At 48.0% G+C, this 26983-nt stretch overlaps 2 protein-coding genes across 10 annotated transcripts in view; one reads left to right on the forward strand and one right to left on the reverse strand.

Moving 5' to 3' along the window:
- LOC307199270 (uncharacterized protein) overlaps positions 1 to 26983 on the forward strand; it is a 178964-nt gene that overhangs the window by 47361 nt on the left and 104620 nt on the right. Inside the window, exon 2 of one of the 5 annotated variants that reach the window (XR_013831832.1) lies at positions 17623 to 17907. The exons of 2 other annotated variants lie outside the window; for them this stretch is intronic. The gene's annotated coding sequence lies outside the window, so the exon portion shown is untranslated. Of the gene's footprint in view, positions 1 to 4363; positions 4580 to 4800; positions 4940 to 17622; positions 17908 to 26983 lie in introns of those variants that run through there. 2 more of the 5 variants (XR_013831833.1, XR_013831834.1) reach the window with 2 other exon arrangements.
- Positions 1 to 26983, reverse strand: part of LOC307227193 (uncharacterized protein) — a 112764-nt gene that overhangs the window by 20318 nt on the left and 65463 nt on the right. The window contains exons 2-4 of one of the 5 annotated variants that reach the window (XM_079996438.1): positions 11527 to 12031; positions 11240 to 11321; positions 10917 to 10999 (exon numbers count right to left, since the gene is read on the reverse strand). The exons of 1 other annotated variant lie outside the window; for it this stretch is intronic. In XM_079996438.1, coding sequence (XP_079852564.1) covers positions 10917 to 10999; positions 11240 to 11321; positions 11527 to 11940 — 579 coding nt within the window. In that variant the 5' untranslated portion in view covers positions 11941 to 12031. Of the gene's footprint in view, positions 1 to 4156; positions 4229 to 10916; positions 11000 to 11239; positions 11322 to 11526; positions 12032 to 23268; positions 24520 to 24610; positions 24738 to 26983 lie in introns of those variants that run through there. 3 more of the 5 variants (XM_079996435.1, XM_079996436.1, XM_079996439.1) reach the window with 3 other exon arrangements.

The raw sequence follows: 26983 nt of genomic DNA on the forward strand, positions 1-26983 counted from the left end.
GGGACCTAATTACCGCTAATAAAACTGTTGCTGAGAGTCTGCCGGTGAGCTTTGAAGTCAGCTTTGAAGAGCTGGGAGGACGCTAGACGAAGCGGAGGTCTGCGTTCTGTGTTTTGCCTGATGCTGTGAGGCAGAGAGCTGGTGATACGTGAGTACAGCTGGGGCCCCGGGAAAGAGGAGAGAATGGCAGACAGCCAGGTCCTTGAGGACGTTCCGCTTGAAAAGCTCACTTTAAGAAGTTGGGCAACCTGGTCCAGAAGAGTAAGGGGTTGGTTTCTGGTTACTGGGCTTTGGGATGTAAGCCAGAAAGAGCCACTTCCCCTGAATCCTGAAGGGACAGACATTACAGGCTTTGAGGCTGCGTTGCCTGAAGATAGCCAGCAAAGAGAGCTTGCTATGCTAAAAGCATGCGTACATGCATCACTTTTGCCCAGTTTGGAGGGCGTAAAGTCAGCAAGGGCTGCCTGGGAGGTGCTGAGAAGTTTGTGTGAAACTTCAGCAGGATGCCAGGGCCCTGGAGGAGTCATGCAGAGCCTGGAAATGGCTGTAGCCCCAGTCCCTGAGGTGCAAGTCGGGGGGGCTGAGAATTCCAAAGGCAAGTTTCAAAAGTTTTCCACTGTGAGTGCTGAAGTGAAACGCAGTTTCAGCGAGGGCAGGGCTGGCACAGAGGGCTCTTCCGGAAGAAGGGGGGCCAGGCCAGCTGAAAGGAGCCCTGGGCAGTATTTTTCCACTGGGGATTGTTGTCGTCAGCCAAAGTCTGGAAGGCTGCGGAGAGCTAGACGCTTCAAGGTCGGCCACCTGGACAAAGTGAAGATAAGGCCTAAAGAGTCGCGTGGGAACGCAGAGGCCAGGCCGGTCTCCAAGGCAACGGAGGAGGCTACTTCTACGGAAGCTGCCAAGGTCCTGAGCAAGGGGGAGTTGGTTGCCAAGACAACCAGACAGAACTGCTGCAGAAGCCCAGAGAGAGGGGGCAGCGATACGTTTGTTGCCAGTATGGCGTTGTTTGAGGACAGCTCTGAGGGACACACTGATTTTCGCTTTGTAATCGACTCAGCAGCTAACTGCAACCTGATTCAAGAGACTCCTGCAGTCGAGATGTGGAATTGCAAGGCAATTCCGGCTGGGAAAACTGTTCAGTTTGCAAGTGGGGGCAAGAAAAATGTGAACAACATTGCAAATGTCTTTTTTTCTGTTTTGCAGGAGCAGATGGAAGTTTGCATTGTGCCGGGAGTGCAACACTGTATTTTATCTGTGCCTTATTTGTTGAAAAAGGGGTTTAAGGTTTGCTTTGAACACGATGTTTGTACAATCTCCAAAGGAGGGAAGCAACTGGTCAGAGTTGCAAAGGGGCAGAATGATCTCTTCATTCTTAAAACGTCTCTGGAGGGTGAGGGGAAGGTTGAGAAAGCACAAGCCCTGCGTGCTACAGTTCCCACTCATGTTTCATGTTCTTGTGCGTGGCATAAGAAGACAGCACATGCTTGTCTTGAAGAACTACAGGTGCTACCTGAGGTTTCCAAAGGATGTAAAATTGAGGAATGTGCAAGAGTCCTAGATTGTCAGGCTTGCAGACAGGCAAAGGTAAGAGGGTGCAGTTACCCCAGGGTGGAGAGGGTAACCACAAAACCTTTTGATCTTGTGCACATAGATCTGTTGGGTCCCATGAAGGAACCAAGTTTGGGAGGGGCCAGGTTTCTGCTGACGCTGCAGGATGATTTTTCGCAGAACACCTGGACACATGGTCTCAAATCCAAGGAAGATGCAGCACAGCTGATTAGACGTTGGATTGAGGAGGTGGAACTAAGGTTCTCCACCAGAGTCAGGGAAATTGCTAGTGACAGAGGTTCACAGTTTACTGGGTCTGCTTTGCAGAAGTTCTTTCACAAGAAAGGGATAAGTCACACAGTGACTTCTCCTCAACAGAGGGGGGTGGCAGAGCTCAGAAGTGAGGCTCTGGTTAAAGCTGCACAGGTGATGCTGTCAGATTCTGGGTTATCTCCAAGGTTTTGGATGGAGGCAGTTAAATATGTGAGCTTCACCTGGAATCGGTCCTACAATTCAGTGGTAGGAGACACACCGTTTTTCATGCTTCACGGGAGGAAACCTCAGGTTCACTTCCTCCGTGCGTTCGGATCAACGGCCTCGCTGCCGGTGCCTGAAGCTTTGCGAGGGCCAGGTGAACCCAAGTTCCAGAAAATGATCTTCTGTGGGTATGAGCCAACGGCTCGTGCATGGAGGTTTGCGTACCCGTCAGGTGATCAGAGTAAGCTGCTGATCAGTAAACACGCTGAGTTCTGTAAGCAGGAGGAAAGGTCAAAGACCCCTGCCAGACGCGATATTCTTTCAGAATGTCTTTCTGATTCAGAGCAGGAAGGTTCTGATGAGGAGGAAGGAGAGCCAGGGGCTGAGTCTGCTGATGACGATCAGCTCACTGACCAAAGTCAGGAGCAGGATGGGGCATCTCCGCAAGTTGTAAAAAGAGAGCCCAAGAGTGAGCCTAGTTCTCCTGTGAGGGTAATTCCAAGGGTTCGAAGACGCGTTAAGTCAGAGGGGGAATCCCAGGATGCAGAGGACACACCTGCTGACCACAGTGAGTCAGAGGAAGTGCCTGAGTTTGTGCCCAGGCGGTCCAGTCGCACAACGAAGGGAATTCCACCTGAGAGGTATCAGGCCACAGGTGCGTGGGTAAGTTTCGCACAGTGCGAATCTGAGAGTTGTGAGGATGTTCCACAGATGCCTGACAGGAACGCCAGGAGAGGGCGCAAGGCATTGGGGAAGGGATTGATCTCACAGAGGTCTACAAAGGTACATCCACAAATCACCTCAGGAATGGAGGCAAGAGGGGGTGTTGGGATTCAGAACTTACTGGGTTAATTTTTGTTCTGAGTGTGCCTCCCATTCTTCTGACGTGTGGAAGGAGGGAGGAGCTCTACTTGTTGTTCTCTCTTGGTCTTTGAGAGAGACGGACGTCATGAATGCTAGCAGTCCAGGAGATTCTGAGAAATGCTGAGCTGTAAATATTTGCTGCAATAAAGAACTGATGAATTTGGACACACAATGCTTGGTGTGTTTGTCTGGATCTGAAGCAGACTGCAACGGTTTTGATCCGCTGTGTTTTTACTCTGCAAGGCGAAACCGGAGAGAAGAAGGTCTGCGCAGCTTGGCTGAGCTGGGAAGCGTGCCGGACCGCATTATACTGGGGCTAATTGGGGCCATAAAGTAATTAGCCAGCCAGTGCCAATGAAGATCTTATCAGATTTCGTCACATTCTGCTCTGGTCAGACCTCACCTGGAGTACTGTGTCCAGTTCTGGGCACCACAGTTCAAGAAGGACACGGACAAACTGGAACGTGTCCAGAGGAGGGCAACCAAAATGGTCAAAGGCCTGGAAACGATGCCTTATGAGGAACGGCTAAGGGAGCTGGGCATGTTTAGCCTGGAGAAGAGGAGGTTAAGGGGTGATATGATAGCCATGTTCAAATATATAAAAGGATGTCACATAGAGGAGGGAGAAAGGTTGTTTTCTGCTGCTCCAGAGAAGCGGACACGGAGCAATGGATCCACACGGGGGGGGGGGATAAAGCCTAAACCGGGGTCAACAACCTTTTTCAGCAGGGGGCCGGTCCACCATCCCTCAGACCTTGTGGGGGGCATGACTATATTGGGGGGGGGGAATGAACGAATTCCTCAGCCCCACAAATAACCAGAGATGCATTTTCAATAAAAGGACACATTCTGGATTCACCCCGCCGCCTCCCCCAAGCAGGAAGAGACCCCCCACTCCTGCAGGGAGGGCCTGACCCCTCCCTGGCCCAGCCAGCCCCTCCTCCCTGCTCTTTCTCCTCCCCCAAGAGGGGCGAAGACTGACTCCAGCCTGACTGACTGAGACTCAACAGGACTAGACGGGGCTCTGGACCCCCCAGGAGACTCCTCTGCCATTGCAGCAGACTCAAGTCTGGCTGGATTGAAGCAAAGCGGTGAGCAGCCTTGGCTAGGAAGGAAGAACAGGGTTGCAGCCCTCCTGCAAAACCACCCGCCCCCCGGCTTTGCAGGGAGCAAGGAGGGGGTGCAGGACCCTGGGGGGCACGCATGATCTGGACACGGCCCCCCTGCAGCCCTGGGACCCCCAAAGGGAGGAGAGAGAGAGGAGACTCACCCGATTGCAGCAGGAGCCACCCAGGCAGCAAAGCTGGCAAAGGAGACACGCAAAACATCCACCGCCCGCCCCCCCCTTGCAGGAAGTGACCTGCCCCCCCCCTTCATCTCCTCTCTAGGAATTCAGCTCAGTTCCTTTTAACCCTTGGCAAGCCAAACATCCCAAACTCATCCCCCCACCCCACCCCTCTGCGTTTCCTTCCTCCAGAGCCGGAGCGCAGGAGGAGCCCCGCGCATTGCTGCCCCCCCCCAGGCGCTGTGTTTTGGGGGATCTGAGCTGGTCTCTCCCTTGGCCTGAAACAGCAGGAGAAGCTTGCAGGGGAAGCGTGCCCCCCCCCCGGGCTGCATCTCCTTTCATCCCCATCCTTGCCTTTTGTTTGGCTGTAGCCAAAACCAGACAAGAAGGAACCAGATCCCACGTGCAGCTGAGTCCCGTTCACGGATCGCCCTTCCCCGCAAGGCTGCGGGCCTGGCGAGTTGAAGGGGGGGGGTTGAAGGGGGTGGATGTAGGGGGGGGGTTGAAGGGGGTGGATGTAGGGGGGGTCCCACCCCTTCAAGGCAGCGTCCCTGTCCCACCCCCTTCCTTCCTTCCAGTCTTCTGGGGGCCTGATCCTGGCTTCGATGCTTTGGAGGGGGCCTTTGCAGGTGGGGATGTGCGCGTGAGTCTGGGGGGGGGGGGCTGAGCAGAAAGGAAGGCGGCAAGCGGAGAAGCCTTTTCCTGCTGCCTGATTCCCCCCCCCCGCCCTCCATCGGCTGGGAAGACATGGTGGCCCTTGCCGGTGGATCGGGGAGACTGTAAATGACAGGGGAAGGGGGAGTCTATTCTTTTGGGGGCGTAGTTTCTTAAGAGAGTTAGAAAGAAAGGGCACTGTACAACAATGAGGATCTAGCGGGGGGGCTGTTGGGGCTCCGTGCAGCCTGAAAGTTAGGGAGAGCAGATTGGGGAGCTTGGGGGGGGGGAGCGGTTTCCTGCGAGTTGTGGCCCGTCCCAAGTGAAGCCCGAGTCTCTGGAGTCTGCACCTCCTCCTTTGAAGCCCAGGAAGACCCCTCTGCCACTGCAATCCACTGGTCTACAGATGCCTCAGAGGGTTAAGACCCTGGGGAGATGTCCTCAAGGTCTGAAGTCCGAGGTCCTAGATTGTTGTTGTTTAGTCGTGTCCGACTCTTCGTGACCCCATGGACCAGAGCACGCCAGGCACTCCTGTCTTCCAGGTCCTAGATAGCGGTTCCCAAACCGCTGCCACCACCCCACCCCACCACAACACCCCTAGTGCCTCCTACCACATAAAAGCATTATTCAGAATAAAACACAATAAAATTCTAAACTGCAACAGTTGCACATTTATTCAAAATCCAATTAAATATACAGTGGTACCTCGGGTTAAGTACTTAATTCATTCCGGAGGTCCGTTCTTAACCTGAAGCACCACTTTAGCTAATGGGGCCTCCTGCTGCTTCCGTGCCGCCAGAGCACGATTTCTGTTCTCATCCTGAAGCAAAGTTATTAACCTGAAGCACTATTTCTGGGTTAGCAGAGTCTGTAACCTGAAGCATATGTAACCCAATGTAGCACTCTATGTAGTTTAATTAATTCATGACAAAACCAATGAACTTGATCAAGTGGTATCAGCTTTTCAAAGTCTGGGAGTTGTGTACACTGCCACCCCTTTGCCTCTTAGTGCCCCCCAGGAACAAAACCCTTCAGGGGGTGTCGCCCATTTGGGGGACAACTGTCCTAGAGGAGGCACAGGCTTTAACTGTCGAGGTGGAGCATTCAAGGGGCGGAGCCTAAGGTTAGCGAATAGTGAGCCACATCCATCGGTAATTCCAGGCCACCCCTGAGAGAACTTGTATGTTGTTGTTTTTTTAAAAGGGGGGGGATTATATGTATATCCTAACCCATAAATATGATATTATTATCATAATACTAATGTAAACATCTTTAGCCAACTACATTTTGTATTAATTTGTTCCAAATATTGACATATTTACAAGCAGAGTCTACGTCTGTAAGCAGTCTGTCCATAAATTGCAAGTGCTATCATATTATTAATCCGCTGATTAAAGGAGATCATTTCTTTGTTCTTCCAGTTCATCAATATCAGTCACTTAGCTACCATTTTCGTTGTCCCGTTAACTTGCACGCCTGGAAGAAGCGGACCATTTGGATCCCTTCCAGTCGGGATTCAGGCCTCATCATGGGACTGAAACTGCCTTGGTCGCGCTGGTTGATGATCTCCGGCGGGCTAGGGACAAAGGTGAGAGCTGTTTCCTAGTTCTGCTGGATCTCTCAGCGGCCTTTGACACCATCGACCATAACATCCTTCTGGACCGTCTTGAGGGGCTGGGAGCTGGGGGCACTGTTATACAGTGGTTTCGCTCCTTCCTCCTGGGCCGTGTTCAGAAAGTGGTGGGGGGGGATGAGTGTTCAGACCCCTGGGCTCTCATTTGTGGGGTGCCTCAGGGTTCTGTCCTCTCCCCCATGCTTTTCAACATCTACATGCAGCCGCTGGGAGAGATCATCAGGGGGTTTGGGCTGGGTGTTCATCAGTATGCGGATGATACCCAGCTCTACCTCTCTTTCAAATCAGAACCAGTGAAGGCGGTGAAGGTCCTGTGTGAGTGTCTGGAGGCAGTTGGAGGATGGATGGCGGCTAACAGATTGAGGTTGAATCCTGACAAGACAGAAGTACTGTTTTTGGGGGACAGGAGGCGGGCAGGTGTGGAGGATTCCCTGTCCTGAATGGGGTAACTGTGCCCCTGAAGGACCAGGTGCGCAGCCTGGGAGTCATTTTGGACTCACAGCTGTCCATGGAGGCGCAGGTCAATTCTGTATCCAGGGCAGCTGTCTACCAACTCCACCTGGTACGCAGGCTGAGACCTTACCTGCCTGCGGACTGTCTCGCCAGAGTGGTGCATGCTCTGGTTATCTCCCGCTTGGACTACTGCAATGCACTCTAAGTGGGGCTACCTTTGAAGGTGACTCGGAAACTACAACTAATCCAGAATGCGGCAGCTAGACTGGTGACTGGGAGCGGCCGCCAAGACCATATAACACCGGTCTTGAAAGACCTACATTGGCTCCCAGTATGTTTCCGAGCACAATTCAAAGTGTTGGTGCTGACCTTTAAAGCCCTAAACGGCCTCGGTCCAGTATACCTGAAGGAGCGTCTCCACCCCCATCATTCTGCCCGGACGCTGAGGTCCAGCGCCGAGGGCCTTCTGGCGGTTCCCTCATTGTGAGAAGCAAAGCTACAGGGAACCAGGCAGAGGGCCTTCTTGGTAGTGGCGCCCACCCTGTGGAACGCCCTTCCAGCAGATGTCAAAGCGATAAACAACTACCTGACATTCAGAAGACATCTTAAGGCAGCCCTGTTCAGGGAAGTTTTTAACGTGTGATATTTTACTGTATTTTTGGTTTTTATGGAAGCCGCCCAGAGTGGCTGGGGAGGCCCAGCCAGATGGGTGGGGTATAAATAATAAATTATTATTATTATTATTGCATATAGTAGGTATCTAGTTCACAAAAATATTCTCTGCTGAAAATTTTAGTTTCTTCTACAAACCAGCACTTTCTCCCAAAAACTAGTACTGTTAGGTATATTAAAAGGTAAAGGACCCCTGGACAGTTAGGTCCAGTCAAAGACAACTATGGGGTGCGGCGCTCATCTCGCTTCAGGCCGAGGGAGATGGCTTTTGTCTGCATACAGCTTTTCCTGGTCACGTGGCCAGAATGACTGAACCGCTTCTGGAGCAACGGAACACCATGACGGAAGCCAGAGCGCACGGAAACGCCCTTTACCTTCCCGCCGCAGTGGTACCTCTTTATCTGCTTGCACCAGTATGCTTTCAAACAGCTAGGTTGGCAGAAGCTGGGACAGAGCAATAGGAGTTCACCGCTGTCAAGTGGATTTGAACCACCAGCCTTCTGAAGGGCAAGCCCAAGAGACTATAAACCAATGTTTCAGGGAGACGTTGCCCTTGCCACATCCCCAGCATAATGCAACCTTAGCAAATCCTTTTTATACAGACCTCTATGTGGAGTCCAATAGATTCTAAAATATGTTCCCACTGTGCAGGTAATATTGACATTTCTCTGACTGAAGCTCCTTCCATGTTCAAAGCTTTGATATGGTTTCTCCCTTTAAGAATCATTTGGTGGACTGTGAGGGTGGCACTATGACTGAACCTTTTTCCACATTCAAAGCACTGATACGGTTTCTCCCCTTTATGAATTCTTCGATGGGAAGTGAGACTTTCCTTCTTGGTGAAACTCTTCTCACATTTTGAGAACTGATATGTTTTGTCCCCTGTGTGAATTCTGTGATGGGAAGTGAAAGTTACTTTATGGGTGAAGCTTTTCCCACATTCTTTTTTAAATCGCTGTATGTATTCTTTGATGCACCCTAAGAACGGCACTCTGACTGAAGCTTTTTCCACATTCCGAGAACTGGTATCATTTGTCCCCTATGTGTATTCTTTGATGGACTAAGAGCTTGGCGCTATGACTGAACCTTTTTTTACATTCAAAGCACTCATAGGGTTTCTCCCCTGTATGAGTTCTTTCATGGGAAGTGAGACTTCCCTTCTGGGTAAAGCTCTTACCACATTCCATGCACGAATAAGGTTTCTCCTTGCTATGAGTTCTTTTATGGGAATTGAGATGTGAGTTCCGACTGAAGCTCTTTCCACATTCCAAGCACTGAAATGGCTTCTCCCCTGTATGAATTTTTTTATGGGAAGTGAGAGATAATTTAATGGTGAAGCTCTTTCCACATTCCATGCACTGAAATGGCTTCTCTCCTGTATGAACTCTTTGATGGTTCTTAAGGCTAGCACTGTGACTGAAGCTGTTTCCACATTCCAAGCAATGAAATGGCTTCTCACCTGTATGGATTCTTTGATGGGACATGAGACCCGCTCTCTGACTGAATCTCTTCCCACATTCCAAGCACTGAAATGGCTTCTCCCCTGTATGAATTCTGTGATGGAAAGTGAGATTTAATTTCTTGGTGAAGCTCTTCCCACATTCCAAACACTGAAATGGCGTCTCCCCTGTATGAATTATTTGATGCGCTTTAAGGTTGACACTCTGAGTGAAGCTCTTTCCACATTCAAAACACTTATATGGTTTCTCCTCACTGTGAGTTATTTGATGGGAACTGAGGTAAGATTTCCGGCTGAAGCTTTTTCCACATTCCAAGCATTGATACGGTTTCTCCCCTTTATGAGTTCTTTGATGAGAAGTGAGAATTTCCTTCTGAGTGAAGCTCTTTCCACATTCCAAGCACTGATACGGTTTCTCCCCTGTATGAGTTCTTTGATGTAAAGTCAGACTAGTCTTCCAACTGAAGCTCCTTCCACATTCCAAGCACTTATACGGTTTTTCCCCTGTATGAATTCTTTGATGGAAAGTCAGATTTTCCTTCCGGGTGAAGCTCTTTCCACATTCCAAACAGTGAAATGCCTTTTCTGCCGTATGAGTTGTTTGATGGGATGTGAGATGGACCCTCTGACTGAACCTCTTTCCACATTCCATGCACTGAAATGGTTTCTCTCCTGTATGAATTCTTTGATGGGACCTGAGACCTGTGCTCTGACTGAAGCTCCTTCCACATTCCAAGCACTGATATGGTTTCTCCTGCGTATGAATTCTTAGATGAAGAGTGAGACTATCCTTCCGACTGAAGCTCTTCCCACATTCCAAGCACTGATAGGATTTCTTCCTAAAGAGATTTCTTTGGAGGGGAGTGGAATGGCAGCTCTGACTTAAGCTCTCTATACACTCCAAATATGTATATCGCTTCTCCATTGTGTAGACTTTGTCATGGTCTCCCTTGTTCTTCATTTTGGAAACATCACCATCTGTAACAGAGAAACAGACCACAGCTTTAGAAAGAAAGGCAGCCCTCGATTATTGAACAATGCTAATTAATGCTTGGGACAGAGGAAGAACTGAAGGGAATTAAATGTAAGGTCTCACTACAAGCTTCACAGCTTTTGTTGACAGGCATTAATGAACATATTTATGGGAACCTGAGTGTCAGGAGTGGGGCAGCAATAAATCACACGAAGTAAGTGAAGTTAACTCTTTATGAGAAGCAACAGGCTGCTCAGAAGTGTCAGGCTTCACGATCACAGCAACACTTCTCAGTAGGTCTTGCCCCAATGACTCTAGGATTCTATGATTCCAACATCAGTCATCTCTTTAGTAAATCAAAAACTAACAGAAGCTACTTCAACTTCCCGAACGTCTCTAAAGCCTGAATTTCAAAACCTAAGCAGTTCGGACCATCCAGATCATGATTTTTAAAAGCAAAACTGGAGGAAGAATATTTACAGACAAAACAGTAGCTAACTCTCCAGTCACAGTTCACTGTGAGGCTGTCAGAACACCAGGTGCTGTGGGTGTTGTTGTTTAGCTCCATTAAAACACTTGAGGTTCATCTCATAGAGATCCATACTGAATTTCAAAAAAGATATTGTAATCCAAAAGGCAGCCTTACTGAGAGAGTCCATAATCCCACGATTCTCCTCCATGACTTCCTTATGCAGAGCTCTCTGGTCAGGATCCAGCAACGCCCATTCCTCGTCTGTGAAATGAACAGCTACTTCTTCAAAACACACCGGACCCTAAAATAAAAAGGGAAAGGTCCCCTTCTTAGACAACATACAGATTATCTACTACACATTGCTCTGTCGTTTTCTGCCTAGTTGCCCCATCTCATAGCCTCCTTGCCCGCAATGCTCCTTCTCCCTACCTGATCTGGTTCCAGAGCTGAAGTTTCTCCTCTGCCTCCAGGCAAAGATGGAAGAAGAGGTCTTGTCAGCATCATTCTGTCACCTGTGAGAGACAAAGGGGCCATTAGCACATGCTTTTCTTCGAGGTGAAGCAGTGCACCTCTAACTACAGATGGGCCTCTGATAAAGTCTCACCTACTGAGTGAATTTTGACATTTGTATTTAAAAATATATGTCCCTCATTTGAGATCTTGTCCTCCCCAAAAGATGAAAATAACCCATGGATTAGTTTCCAAATCCACAGAATGTGACCAAATGGAGAAAATAAATCCTTCCTCCTTACCCAGCGGCCTCTCTTTGGTGTCTAACGGAGGCCTCTCTGCCTCAGAGGAATCCAGGCCCGTTTCTGCAAAGATAATCTTTCCCTGAAAGGGCAAAAAGGATTGGAAGCAGAGAATGGAGAGGAAGATAAGATAAGAAAAGGAATGGGAGGGGCAAAAGCTTTAGGGGTACCCGATATCATTCCTTGGAGGCTTTCCAAAAAAGATTGGGGGATTAAGAGAGAATTTTGGGATACTCTCTCTCATGTTCAGAGCTCCTTGACAGCATCCAGAGGAAAGTCTCTCTCACCCGCTGCTCTGCCTGCTTCCTCTCCTCTGCCTGACTCAGGAGGAAACCTTCAGCCAGGGCCACCGCCTGGGAACTGGTCTCCGCTCCACATTCCCTCACCCAGCTCTCTATCTCCGGTGGAACGACAGCCAGGAACTGCTCCAAGACCACCAGGTCCAGCATCTCAGCTTTCGTGTGCTTTTCTGGCTTCAGCCACTGACAGTCAATGTGGTAGAGTCGCCTGCAAACCTCTCGGGGTCCTTTCGCCTCCTGGTAGAACATTTGCCTGAACTTTTTTCTCAGTATATCTGAGCTGAGGGTGTCCTCCTCACCCAGGATCTTTTGCATGGAGCTTTCCCAGAATCCCCCACTGCTCCCAGTTTGGATGGCATGGCTTCTTCCTGCTTCAGGGCCAGCTGAGTCTTGCTCATCCATCTGGGCCCTCAGGAAGCTTCCAAGAGGTCGGAAGGAATCCCTTGTTCTGCTGCCCAGTTCCGTCTGTCCTAAGTAGAGGCGTCTGCAAATCCTACAAAGCAAATACATTGTTCTGTTATGAAACAGATACACAGTCAAGAGAATAAAAAGGTTTCCTGAGAAAGTGTGGGTGAATCTTGCTAGGAACCAGGGCTGGACTGAAACATAGCCCAGACTCTGAACTTTCTTTTTCCAAAACGGAAAAGGAGAAGCCAGCATCTAGGCCAGACACACCCAAACTCGGCCCTCCAGATGTTTTGGGACTCCCAACACCCATCATCCCTAGCTAGCAGGACCAGTGGTCAGGTATGGTGGGAATTGTAATCCCAAAACATCTGGAGGGCCGAATTTGGGGGTGTCTGATCTAGGCCTTCTAGAAGGGAAATTACCATGCAAAATTTGCAGGAAACATAAGGAATTTCTGTTGAATGAATCTGCCTGGTTGCTCCTGCCTTTCAGTGTTTTCAGTCAAAGAATGAAGTCAGAACAGTGACTGACAAGTGAGTCATTTCTACGAGTGTAATTTTGACATTAGGCTATAGCCTCTGGAGCCACAGCTGGCGCAGCTTGATCTCGCCCCCAAAGGCACACTCTCCCATTGTCTCCTGAGACAAGACGGATACCAACCATCCCTGGGATCCTCAAGCGTTGCTCTCTGTCCCATCCCCACTTCAGGGCCCAGTTCCTTCCTGCTTTTGTCTCATTTCCTAGTACCTGGAATCTGCAAAGTTCTCAAGGCAGGCTACCGGGGTGGGATCCCTTCTTCTTACCTATCTAGCCACCCCCTGAGGGCCAAAGGAAAGCACTAAAAAGTCAGTCAAGAAGGGCTCACATTCCTACTGGGATTGTAAGGGACCATTTCCAGCCCCGGCTACTTTGCCAGCCACAGTCCCCTTGGGACAGAGATGACGTGGCCAGGATATTCCATGCTCAGGATGACATGGGGTTCTTGCAATGTCCACTATGTGGAACTGCCCTTGAAGAAAACTGGCCCAAAATGCGGTGGCCAGATTATTGGTTGGGTCCCCTTTCTTTATAAATGGCATTTCTATCCCATATTTTCTCCAAGGAGCTCAAGGTGGCCTCCATGGGTCTACCCTGTCAGGCTTGCTGTCTCTCCCACATACACACACTCGACACGACAAGACACTGGCCATTAATTACTTCATATTTATTAGTCCATCACAAGCCCCAGTTGGAGCTCAGCAATTTCAGTCCTCGCTGGACGATGGAGTTGCCCGGACTGGGCCCCTCCTCTTCCTTCCCCAACAAGGAAGCCCCCACCGTTTCTTTCTCTCTTTCCTGGCCAACCTGTGAGTTTGGGGCGATTCCACCCCCCCTTACTTCCTCAAAGTCTGTATCACTATCAGAACTGGCAAGTTGCCTTCTGCCCCTCTGGCTCTCTCTTTCGTTTTTTCTCTGTGTCCAGAGATCAAGGGACTGCTGCTACCTGCTTCTTCTCCCTCCCCTCTGAATTCCACGCTTATTTGTTCTCTGTCTGTGCCTGCTTTCATTTGCTGTCAGTGAAGGAACGGTAGCTGACATACACCTGCTCATGGAATCCCTCTCATTACAACCTTGAGAGCACATTTAATTTATGTTTTAAAAAGCTGAACTGGCTGCCATTCATTTCCGAGCCCAGTGCAAGGTGCTCATTTGAGTGCTTCACTTTGGCCCCCAAATATCTGAAGAGCCACCCCCTTTCCTACAGACCCTCCTGAGTGTGAAGATTGGCCAAAAGAACCTCTTGGTAGGCTCTTTTCTTAAAAATAAAAACCCCATCTTCCTGTTCCCTTATTCTATTCATTAAATTTGTTAATTCTACATATTCCATCAATTTCATCTGCTATTCCGCCTCTGGTTAGTATTGTTCCCTCTTTCTATTTTGGAGCATATGGCATTCTGGCTGCCGTACTTACTGTATGTAGAGAAACAGATTCTTTTGATCTGTGGGAACATCTGTTCCTAGTATTCTTAATAAAATGGTTCTGGACTTTTAATAAAGGTCTTTTGAAACATTTATTTCTTTTAATTATATATCATCTCCCATGAATCTTTGGCTTATTTACATGTCCACCACATATGATAAAATGTATCTTCCATTTCTCAATGCTTCCAACAGGGACCTGATTCTGATCTGTACATTTTTGCTAGATTACCGTACTTGGTGCTAGGTACCACCTATATATCATCTTAGTCCTTTTCCCACATTCCCGCCCCCACTCAATTCTATGTTATGTCCTACATCTCTCGCCCAGGGTATCATAGCGGATTTACCCAACTCATCCTTTGTTTCCCACTCCAACAATAATTTATACATTCTACAAATTATTATTTTTTCTGTAATATCTCTAAGTTCCCTTTCAAACTGTGAACTTTGGAGTCATGAAACCATATTCCTTATCCACGTTAAAGATTCTGTTTAGTTGATAACAGTGAAAACAGTCTGTCACCGCACAGCTAACATCTTCGGGTTTCTTCTTTCTTGCTTTGTAAAGTTCAATAAGTCTCTCTGTGTTGCCCATGTTCCGTCTTTTCATGGATATTGCTTCAGCAGGTGAGAGCCAAAGTGCTGCCTTCCTTTCAAGCAGGTTTTTAATGTTTGTCCACTACAAATTCTTCCTAACTACATGATTCAAATAACTCTTACGTATTTTAGCTTTACCATGCCATAGACATGCATGCCTAGCAAATTTAACATCCTGGTCCTCGTCTTGGTAGTTTCACCCCCCTGAGAGATTTGGGTGGGGTTGGCCCAAGAGCGGGCATCCTGGGGGCAGATCCCCCATTGGGTGATTGCCTCCCCACAGAGGCAGCTCCCCCTCTTTCCCATGGCCTCTGACAAGAGAGACATGTGTTTTCAGGACCCAGCCTATTCCTCTGATTATTATTTGTTTTGACTTTAAAAAATATTTTAAAATGGTTGTAAGCTGCTCTGGGTAACAAATGGAACAGTGGTAACAACAGAAACAATAACAGACAAAAATAATAATAATCTGCAGCATCAAGCATGGAAAATAAACAAACAAATAAAACCTCAAATTACACACAGAGCCTCAAAAATAGAGGCAGGCGGAGGGGCAGTTGGATTCTGCATTGAGCATTTGGCTTGATCGGGTTGATTTTAATTGAAACATAAATCATTATCTTTGCTTGGAAAGCCCCTCTCACGTTCCATCATAGAATCATAGAGTTGGAAGAGACCACAAGGGCCATCAAGTCCAACCCCCTGCCAAGCAGGAAACACCATCAGAGCACTCCTGACATATGGTTGTCAAGCCTCTGCTTAAAGACCTCCAAAGAAGGAGACTCCACCACACTCCTTGGCAGCAAATTCCACTGTCAAACAGCTCTTACTGTCAGGAAGTTCTTCCTAATGTTTAGGTGGAATCTTCTTTCTTGTAGTTTGGATCCATTGCTCCGTGTCCACTTCTCTGGAGCAGCACAAAACAACCTTTCTCCCTCCTCTATGTGACATCCTTTTATATATTTGAACATGGCTATCATATCACCCCTTAACCTCCTCTTCTCCAGGCTAAACATGCCCAGCTCCCTTAGCCGTTCCTCATAAGGCATCGTTTCCAGGCCTTTGACCATTTTGGTTGCCCTCCTCTGGACACGTTCCCGTTTGTCAGTGTCCTTCTTGAACTGTGGTGCCCAGAACTGGACGCAGTACTCCAGGTGAGGTCTGACCAGAGCAGAATACAGTGGCACTATTACTTCCCTTGATCTAGATGCTATACTCCTATTGATGCATCAGTGGACGAACACTTTATATTTTTTTCACTGGTAACAAACAAGGAGAAAGGACTGTTTCACCCCACTTAATCTACGCACTTAATCTGCTTCATTGACTATGCAAAGGCCTTTGACTGTGTCGACCACAGCAAACTATGGCAAGTTCTTAAAGAAATGGGAGTGCCTGATCACCTCATCTGTCTCCTGAGAAATCTCTGTGTGGGACAAGAAGCTACAGTTAGAACTGGATATGGAACAACTGACTGGTTCAAAATTGGGAAAGGAGTAAGGCAAGGCTGTATATTGTCTCCCTGCTTATTTAACTTATATGCAGAATTCATCATGCGAAAGGCTGGGCTGGATGAATCCCAAACCAGAATTAAGATTGCCGGAAAAAATATCAACAACCTCAGATATGCAGATGACACAACATTGATGGCAGAAAGTGAGGAGGAATTAAAGAACCTTTTAATGAGGGTGAAAGAGGAGAGCGCAAAATATGGTCTGAAACTCAACATCAAAAAAATGAAGATCATGGCCACTGGTCCCATCACCTCCTGGCAAATAGAAGGGGAAGAAATGGAGGCAGTGAGAGATTTTACTTTCTTGGGCTCCATGATCACTGTAGATGGTGACAGCAGTCACGAAATTAAAAGACGCCTGCTCCTTGGGAGAAAAGCAATGACAAACCTAGACAAGCAATGACAAACCTAGAAAAGCAATGACAAACCCAAACCTCTCCATTCTGAAGGAAATCAGCCCTGAGTGCTCACTGGAAGGCCAGATCCTGAAGCTGAGGCTCCAAGACTTTGGCCACCTCAGGAGAAGAGAAGACTCCCTGGAAAAGACCCTGATGTTGGGGGAGATGGGGGGCACAAGGAGAAGGGGGCGACAGAGGACGAGATGGTGGGACAGTGTTCTCGAAGCTACCAGCATGAGTTTTACCAAACTGCGGGAGGCAGTGGAAAACAGGAGGGCCTGGCGTGCTCTGGTCCAGGGGGTCACGAAGAGGCGGACACGACTAAACAACAACAAGCACAACCATCTACGCACAACCCCAGGGGTCCTGACTAGGCGTTTGGTTATGTGATGCTCAGTGTTGTCTGTTAACTCTGCTCCGTCCTGTTTGCCCTTTTTCTGCTTTTGCTTAAACCTAATCACGAAGCAAGAAGTCAGACTCTGTCTGGCCTCGAATAATGAAGATTACGTGGTAGATATTTCCACAAACCTGTTGTGCTGTTTTTGTGATGTACCAATGAAAGAGCCCCAAGGCCTTTCCGGGGAAGAGAGGGGAGACTCGCCAGATCTCAGAAGGGGCCGCCCAGGCAGCGCCTGCGCAGGAAAATGAAAAAAGGTCTTTTATTTTTGGCCCATATCTTATTTCTGAATGTTTCCGTCCGGCCACAACCTCTATCAACAAAAGTGACTGCTGCCTAAACCTAAATGCGGTTTCTCTGCTTGCCATTCTTTTCTCCCCAAAGCGCAGAGCATCCATTGTTACAAAGGAAGGTAATTGCAGCCCTCCTGCAAACCACCCGCCCCCCCGGCTTTGCAGGGAGCAAGGAGGGGGTGCAGGACCCTGGGGGGCACGCATGATCTGGACACGGCCCCCCTGCAGCCCTGGGACCCCCAAAGGGAGGAGAGAGAGAGGAGACTCACCCGATTGCAGCAGGAGCCACCCAGGCAGCAAAGCTGGCAAAGGAGACACGCAAAACATCCACCGCCCGCCCCCCCCCCTTGCAGGAAGTGACTGGGGAGGGGGAGGGGCTTTGGCTCTGGAAGACCTGTCCCCCCCCCCATTCTTCATCTCCTCTCTAGGAATGCGGCTCAGTTCCTTTGAACCCTTGGCGAGCCAAACATCCCAAGCTCATCCCCCCCCCCTCTCTCTGCGTTTTCTTCCTCCAGAGCCGGAGCGCAGGAGGAGCCCCGCGCATTGCTGCCCCCCCCAGATGCTGTATTTTGGGGGATCTGAGCTGGTCTCTCCCTTGGCCAGAAAAAGCTTGCAGGGGAAGCGTGTCCCCCGCCCCCCCGGGCTGCATCTCCTTTCACCCCCATCCTTGCCTCCTGCTTGGCTGTAGCCAAAACCAGACAAGAAGGAACCAGATCCCACGTGCAGCTGAGTCCCGTTCACGGATCGCCCTTCCCCGCAAGGCTGCGGGCGTGGCGAGTTGAAGGATGGGGGGGTTGAAGGGGGTGGATGTAGGGGGGGTTGAAGGGGGTGGATGTAGGGGGGGTCCCACCCCTTCAAGGCAGCGTCCTTCCTTCCTTCCTTCCAGTCTTCTGGGGGCCTGATCCTGGACGTCCAGGAAGACACCTCTGCCACTGTAATCCACTGGTCTACAGATGCCTCAGAGGGTTGAGACCCTGGGGAGATGTCCTCAGGGTCTGAAGTCCGAGGTCCTAGGTAAAGGTAAAGAGACCCCTGACCGTCAGGTCCAGTCGTGGCCGACTACGAGGTTGTGGCGCTCATCTCGCTTTACTGGCCGAGGGAGCCAATGTACAGCTTCCGGTCATGTTGCCAGCATGACTAAGCCGCTTCCGGCGAACCAGAGCAGTGCACGGAAACGCTGTTTACCTTCCCGCCGGAGCGGTACCTATTTATCTACTTGCACTTTGACGTGCTTTCAAACTGCTAGGTTGGCAGGAGCTGGGACTGAACAACAGGAGCTCACCCCGTTGTGGGGATTCGAACAACTGATCTTCTGATCAGCAAGTCCTAGGCTCTGTGGTTTAACCCACAGTGCCACCCATGTCCCTCAGGTCCTAGATAGCGGTTCCCAAACATTTTAGGGCCGCTGCCCCCCCCCAACACCCCAGTGCCTCCTACCAGATAAAGGCATTATTCAGAATAGCCGTTTGCACAACACACGAAGAAAGATAAAAACAATAAAATATACGTAGTTTAATTAACTCATGACAAAACCAATGAACCTGATCAAGTGGTATCAGCTTTTCAAAGTCTGGGAGTTGTGTACACTGCCACCCCTTTGCCTCTTAGTGCCCCCCAGGAACAAAACCCTTCAGGGGGGTGTCGCCCATTTTGGGGACAACTGTCCTAGAGGAGGCACAGGTTTTAAGTGTTGAGGTGGAGCATTCAAGGGGCGGAGCCTAAGGTTAGCGAATAGTGAGCCACATCCATGGTAATTCCAGGCCACCCCTGAGACAACTTGTATGTTGTTGTTTTCTAAAAAGGGGGAGGGGATTATATGTATATCCTAACCCATAAATACGATATTATTATCATAATACTAATGTAAACATCTTTAGCCTACAACATTTTGTATTAAAAAGGTAAAGGTAAAGGGACCCCTGACCATTAGGTCCAGTCGTGGCCGATACTGGGGTTGCGGCACTCATCTTGCTTTATTGGCCAGACCGTTATTGTCAAGACTCAGGAGATCTAGCCACAATGAATTCCCTACCAACAAGAAATGGTTTGACCGCAAATGCATCCAGGCAAAACGTATACTCAGGGAATGCTTTAAGGTCTTCCAGCAAAATCTACCAACCTTAAGACCCTTGAAACAGTACAATCAAAATTCTTAAGATCATTATTTGCTACCCCAAAGTGTACACTTAATGCAGTCTTAAGGCAAGAGGCAGGACTGCCCAGAGTGGAACTAAAAGTCTGGGAGCAAGCAATATTCCTCTGGCTGAAAATCCATTACAATCCTAAGGGACTGTCACCTTACCTCCTGGCTGCAGTTCCCTATCCTCCTTGGCGTATGCAAATAACTAACAAGATCAAACAAATTGGCCTAAACCCTGAAAATCTTTTTAATGGAACTCAGAACAAGGCAAAAGTAATTATCACTCAGAGACTCCTAGTTTTGATCCTAGTACAGTGGTACCTCTGGATACGAACAGGATCCGTTCCGGAGCCCCATTCGCATCCAGAAGCGAACGCAACCTGCGTCTGCGCATGTGCAGGTCTCGATTCGCCACTTCTGCGCATGCACGTGACGTCATTTTGACCGTCTGCACATGCGCGAATGGCGAAACCCAAAAGCGATCAACCTGAAGCCCATTTAACCCGAGGTATGACTGTATTCTCCAGCCCACCCAAGGGGCTGTATGTGCATATTCTAAGGTCACCCACGTCGGAAAATTAAGACCAACAATGAGTTTCCAGTATTTAATACATGGCTGTAGATATGTATAAAGTAGATAAGTATAAAGTAGATAAATATAAAGGCATTTCCCAAACAGGGAGTTTATCATTTGAAAACATGAGATATAGAAACTGCAAGTCCTCTCAAAATATAAATTAATCTGGGAATTATATTCATTTTGAGAGCATTCCACCTTCTCCAAAGTGTAAGGTTCAATGACTTCTGTATACCAATATATGAAGAAATCCCTTTTATTATTTTATTTATATTAAGTGTGACTTATTTTTTTTATCTCTTGGTATTAGGCTGCTTGGTATTAAGCTGCCTAGATATTGTAGAGATTTGGAACAAATCTGGAATTGATATTCCTTGAAGGAATGTGCAATCAGATTTTGGCCTACTGGCATCAATTCTGATTGGACCAATTAACAGAATAATAGAATAGAATAACCTGATGTTTTACCAAAAGCATCTATCATTTGAAATAAACAATAAAACTAGTTTATATTCAAATGTATTGTGAACTACTCTGTGAACCTCAGTGTTGTCTCATGGTGAAAGCCAAGCGTTCTAAGCAGATACTGAAAAGCGATGGCGAGATAGGACATCCTTGTTTGGTTCCTCAGGCCTGAAGAAAGGTGGCAGAGAGATTACCATTCTCTTTGACTCTTGAAGTAGGTGCTTCATAGATTACTTTAATCCCTTTTAAGATAACCAAAGGAAATTCAAATTTAAGTAAAGCTACTTCCATGTACTGTTTACAGATTTTGTCAAAAGCCTTTTCAGCATCTAGTGATATAATTACAAACTGGTCTTTATCTTTATTTTGATCTACCAAATCCACCACTAATCTAATATTATCTGCAGTTTGTCTCGCTTTTATAAAGCCGGTCTGGTCACCCTTGTCTGGCTATTACCTGATGAATTTGCTAGAGTCCTTCCCAAAGTGTCCAAAGCTCTTGGAAAAAATCCTCCATAAACTTAGTTGCTTGAGCCCGAGTAGGAGAATTGGTAACCCCATTACTATCCATGAGAGTTGAGATTCCAAAATAGTGAGGCTCTTACTTGAGTTGTTTTCACAAAAGACAACATGTATGTTCTCCCTCTGCTGCTGGCTTTCTAGCTGTGGCCTTGAAGCACACTCCTCCGATCCTCTCCCTGGTGCTGATCCTGCCTTCCCTTCCTGACACCTGGGGACCTGAGCACTAAGGAAGTTCTCCGGCTGGTGCGGTGGTCAGTTTCCCTTGGATAGAACACCCATCTACCACTCAAAGGCTGTTCATTCTTCCACTCTCCCTTCTCCTCTTCAGCAGTGCAGTGCAGCAGCAGACAAAGCTGATCCTATTCTAGGCTGCAACAACCAAAGTGTAGTGTCTGGATTGAGGGAAGAAATAGTCATGCTGTATCCCAAGTTGGTTAGACTCTATCAGAGTTCTGTGTCCAGTTTTGGGCACCACAATTTAAGAAGGATATTGACAAGCTAGAACATGCGCAGAGGAGGGTGACCAAGATGATCAAGGGTCACATGGAAGATGGAGCAAGCTTGTTTTCTGCTGCTCCAGAGGGTAGGATCCAAATGGCTACACATCAGGAAGAAAATTCTGATGGTGACCTCTCCTTCCTTGCAGGTTCATCACCAGAGGTTGAACGACTCTCTGTCAGGCATGCTTCAGCAGACATTCCAGCACTGCCACGGCCCTGGTAGTCCCTTCCAACTCTACACTTCTCTGTTTCTATGCCTCTCCTGATAGGCATCCTTTGACCCTTATATGGTGTCTCCTCCCTGTGAGTTCTTTCATGTGAAGTGAGACTTCTCTTCCAACTGAAGCTCTTACATGGCTTCTCAGCTGTATGAATTTTTTTTTTTAATCATTTATTTTAGATTTTTATTTTTTAACAATGTCTATAATCATTACATTACATTCAGATTTCAATTTTCCCCTTCCCTGCGGACTTCCCCCAACTTCCATCACTAGTTTATTACATCTTATATTACATTCTGCTGTTTATATTTACTTCTATATTGTCATATTAAGTTTCCTAATTTTTGTAAAGAAAATTGCAAATGTTTATTTAAATCCTGCCAATGACTCTTTTTGTTGTTGTTTCTGCAGATATGATGAAAAAGGTTCCCATTCTTTTTCAAAGTCACTATTGTCTTTTCCCCGACAGTTTATCTGTTAGCCAACTCTGCATAGTTCATCAGCTTCTCTTGCCATTGTTCTGTAGCCTTACGAGGCTCTGCCCTCGGGTGGAGAAAAATATTGCGCCCGGGAAAGGGAAAATGGGAGTCAACAGACACTCAAGGAATAGTTTTGAATAAAAAGCTTTATTTCAACCATCCACGAACTGGTAGAAGGAGCAAGTGTGATAGTTCACAAACAAGCACGAGTTCACAGCCATTTGCACAGAGTATATATTTCCCTTCCACTTCCCTCCCCTTTCTCCTCCTTCTGAAAAGTTTCTGCCCCATGTGTCTCCTTAGCATGAACAGAAAGTTCCTGTCTCGGGACTATTTTGGACTCTTGGCACCCTTCCCAGGAAAGGGCAATGAGAGCGGTTCAGCATGTTCAAAGATGTTGCAACTGAATGAGATAAAGGTCAGTTCTCAGGCTTGAGTATTCTTGGCAATGACAGAGCCTATTCATTAGCTTTTTGAAGCCTTCTCGTACCGATAAAAGAATAACATTTTTCCTATGCATCTTGTGAGAAAAGCAGAGAAGAGCAGAGAAAAGCTGTTTTGGATTTTTTTTTAGAAGACAAAAGGAATTTTGGACAGTTTTGAGGCCTGGGGTGATTATTGGGGGGGGGGTGACTTCGGGCCTAGGTGGGGTCAGCTGTCCTCACCTCCTTCAGTTCCTTTGATGATATTTCCCCAGTCTTCCAATTCTGGAAGACTGGTACGCTGTATGAATTCTTTGCTGGGAAGTGAGATAGGCGCTTCGAATGAAGCTCTTTCCACATTCTGAGCACTGGTATCATTTGTCCCCTGTGTGCATTCTTTGATGGACGGAGAGCTGGGCACTCTGACTGAACCTTTTTTTACATTCAAAGCACTCATACGGTTTCTCCCCTGTATGAATTCTTTGATGGGAAGTCAGACTGTGCTCCCGGGTGAAGCTCCTTCCACATTCCAAACACTGATATGGTTTCTCTCCAGTATGAATTCTTTGATGAAGAGTGAAATGATCCTTCCGACTGAAGCTCTTTCCACATTCCAAGCACTGATATGGTTTCTCCCCTGTATGAATTCTTTGATGGGACATGAGACCAGTTCTCTGACTGAATCTCTTCCCACATTCCAAGCACTCAAAAGGCTTCTCCCCTGTATGGATTCTTTGATGCCGCATGAGACCAATTCTCTGACTGAATCTCTTCCCACATTCCAAGCACTCAAAGGGCTTCTCCCCTGTATGGATTCTTTGATGCCGCATGAGACCTGCTCTATCAGTGAAGCTCTTCCCACATTCCAAGCACTCAAAGGGCTTCTCCCCTGTATGGATTCTTTGATGTGAAGTCAGACAATCCTTCCAGCTAAAGCTCTTCCCACATTCCATGCACTGATATGCTTTCTTCTCGCTGTGACTTATTTCATGGGAAGTGAGACTTCCCTTGTGACTGAAGCTTTTTCCACATTCGAAGCACTGATATGGTTTCTCCCCTGTATGAGTTCTTTGATGTAAAGCCAGACTCATCTTCCAACTGAAGCTTCTTCCACATTGCAAGCACTTATACGGTTTTTCCCCTGTATGAATTCTTTGATGTGAAGTCAGACTTTCCTTCCGGGTGAAGCTCTTTCCACATTCCAAGCACTGAAATGCCTTTTCCGCTGTATGAGTTGTTTGATGGGATGTGAGACTTATTTTCTGGATGAAGCTCTTTCCACATTCCAAACACTGATATGGTTTCTCCCCTGTATGAGTTCTTTGATGTAAAGCCAGAATATTCTTCCTATTGAAGCTTCTTCCACATTCCAAGCACTTATACGGTTTTTCCCCTGTATGAATTCTTTGATGGGAAGTCAGACTTTCTTTCCGGGTGAAGCTCCTTCCACATTCAAAACACTGAAATGCCTTTTCCGCTGTATGAGTTGCTTGATGGGATGTGAGATGGAACCTATGACTGAATCTCTTTCCACATTCCAAACACTGATATGGTTTCTCCCCTGTATGAATTATTTGATGGGTTGTGAGATGGGCACTCTGACGGAACCTCTTTCCACATTCCAAGCACTGATATGGTTTCTCCCCTGTATGAATTCTTTGATGAAGAGTGAAATTCTCATTCCAACTGAAGCTCTTTCCACATTTCATGCACTTATAGGGTTTCTCCTTGCTGTGAGTTCTTTGATGGCCTGTGAGACTTTTCTTCTGGATGAAGCTCTTTCCACATTCCAAGCACTGATAGGGTTTCTCCCCTGTATGAATTCTTTCATGGGTTGTTAGATTGACCTTCCAAGCAAAGCTCTTTCCACATTCCAAGCACTTATAGGGTTTCTCCACGCTGTGAATTCTTTGATGGGAACAGAGATAGGATTTCTGAATGAAGCTCTTTCCACATTCCAAGCACTGATATGGTTTCTCCCCTGTATGAATTCTTCTGAAGCCTTCTATACGCTCCAAATATTGATACCGCTTCTCCATTGTGTAAAGTTGGTCTCCCTCATTCTTCCTTTCTGATTCATCACCATCTGCAACAAAAAAGAAACGGATCACAGCCTCAGGGACTGAATTTCAAAAAGAATTTCAAAAGTGATATTGTAATCCAAAAGGCAGCCTTACCAAGAGACTCCATGATCCCACGATTCTCCTCCATTACTTCCTTATACAGAGCTCTTTGGTCAGGATCCAGCAACTCCCATTCCTCATCTGTGAAATGAACAGCTACATCTTCAAAGCACACTAGACCCTAAAATAAAAAGGGAAAGGTCCCCTTCTTAGACAACATACAGATTATCTACTACACATTGCTCTGTTGTTTTCTGCCTGTTCATTGCTGTTTTGTTTTAATGTAATTGTTTTGCTGCACATTTTTATTATGGATGCATATTTTAATGTTTTAACAAAACTATATTTTTGTGTGTATTTTAATGACTGGTATTAAGCTTTTGGGGGAATGGATGGAATGCCACATAGTGATCTTCAAATACTGTATTTTTCTCTCTATAACGCGCACATTTTTTCTCCTACAAAGTAAGGGGAAATGTCTGTGCGTGTTATTGAGCGAATGTGTGGTCCCTGGAGCTGACTGGCCCGAGTGCAGGGGCAAAAATCAGATCGCGCGGAGGAGGGAAGGCTGCAGAAGCAAGGCTGCTGCTTTCCTGCATTCTGCCTCAGGGTCTTACTGCCCACCCGCTTCTGTTTTCGGTTGCTGTGTTTGCTCAAACGCAACAAAGAGCAGGGAAATCCCCTGCCCTCCTGGCAAGCAGAGGGGAAAGGATAGGATCGCGTCCTTCCTTCTAATTCCTTCCTAGTCACACTGCGCGCAGGCTCCAGCCCACCTGGCTCAGGTTCCGTCGGCTAGGAGCGCAGCCGACAGCCACCACCTCCTCCTCTCTGTGCTCCGGTGCTGCTGCGTCCAGCATTCTAGGGACTCGCAGGCAGCCGGAAAACATGCAGATTGGAGGGGGGGAGCCTTGCTTGGGGGGGGGGAACTTTTGCCTTCCTTTCCTCCCTCCCGTTAAACCCCTCTCCTGCATTGTTAGCCAGCTGCTTCTCCGCACACCCCTCTCGTGCTCCTTGTCCCTTGAGTTTTTCATTCCCTCCCCACTTAAAACGTGCTAATAAAGCACAGATCCACATTGATCCTCAGGATCTTTGCATTGGGTCACCCCAAATTCACCATCAGATCACATAGCATGTCCATGGCTACAGCCTGCACCAAAAATGTAAAGGGATTAGGAGTTGCTTGTGCGTAAGCGCCAAAACCGCTCCAAGCTGAGTAGTTGGCTAAAACTTTCCCCGTCCGGACAGCCCTTACTTTGTGGCTGCCTTAATCACTGGCAGAATCCGTCAGTGGGCGTTTCCTGAACTTCTTCCAACATAAGAGCTCCTTGACAGAAAGCCTCCGCCTGGATTCCCTGCGCGACAGCTTTCTGAGCAGAGTGGGCGTCCCCAGGGGAGGTCCTGAGCTCTCTCCACTGGTCTCGCTAGAAGCGTCCCTGCGCCTTCCCTCCGACTCCGACTCCTTCCCTTCTTCCTCAGCGGAAGATCTCCCTCTTTCCCTGCTGGTTCCCTCCCCAGCGTCCGAGAGCCTCTCCACCACCCTGCGCTCCGATGGCAGTTCCCTGACATCCACCTCCCCTCCAGGACCCCCCTCATCCCCGGTCCGTCCCCTTTCTTCGGCCGGTGATGCTGGGAACCCCCTGAAGGAACCTTCCCCATCTTCTGATGACTCGAACACTGCTCTCCACCTGCTACTACCTCTTCCCACTGGAGAATCTTCCCAATCCGATTCCACCCCTTCAGACACTTCTCCTCCCTCCTGCCCAGACGCTGGAAAGCGCACAAACTCCTCTTCATCGTCTGTGGTGCCAAATTGCTCCTCCCAGAATCTCGCTAAGGGTCTGGGCCTCCTTGGGAACCTGCGGTGAAACTCTTCCAGGAGAAACTCATCCTCGATGGTTTCCGCTGGCACCCATGCATTTTCCGACTCAGGCTCCCCCTCCCAAGCCACTAGATACTCCACCTGTCTTCCCTTCCGCCTTGAATCTAGAATCTCCACTACATGACTGCTGCGCTCCCTCTCCTCTACCTGTGGGTGTACGGGAACCTCTCCTTCTCGTCCCTGAAATTCCCTCCCTGCCCGGTATGGTGAGAGTAATGACCTATGGAATACCGGGTGTAGTTTCATGTTGTCAGGCAGTTTGAGCCTAAAGGCCACTGGGTTCACCTGCTGTGTTACCTTGAAGGGTCCCAGTCGCGTAGGCCTTAATTTCTTGCAACCTCCCTTGAACGGTAACTCTTGGGTTAACAACCACACCCGGTCCCCCACCCTTATGGTCTCTCTTTCCCTCCTGCTCCTATCTGCCTGCCTCTTGTACACTTCCTTAGCCCTCTCCAAGTTCATCTTAAGCTGTTGGTGCAGGGCTTCCATCTCTTCCACAAACTGTTCAGCTGCGGGCACACTCCATCTCTCCTCCTCTTCCCCTGGAA

Source organism: Podarcis cretensis, assembly GCF_951804945.1.
Source record: "Podarcis cretensis genome assembly, chromosome: 12".
Taxonomy (NCBI): domain Eukaryota; kingdom Metazoa; phylum Chordata; class Lepidosauria; order Squamata; family Lacertidae; genus Podarcis; species Podarcis cretensis.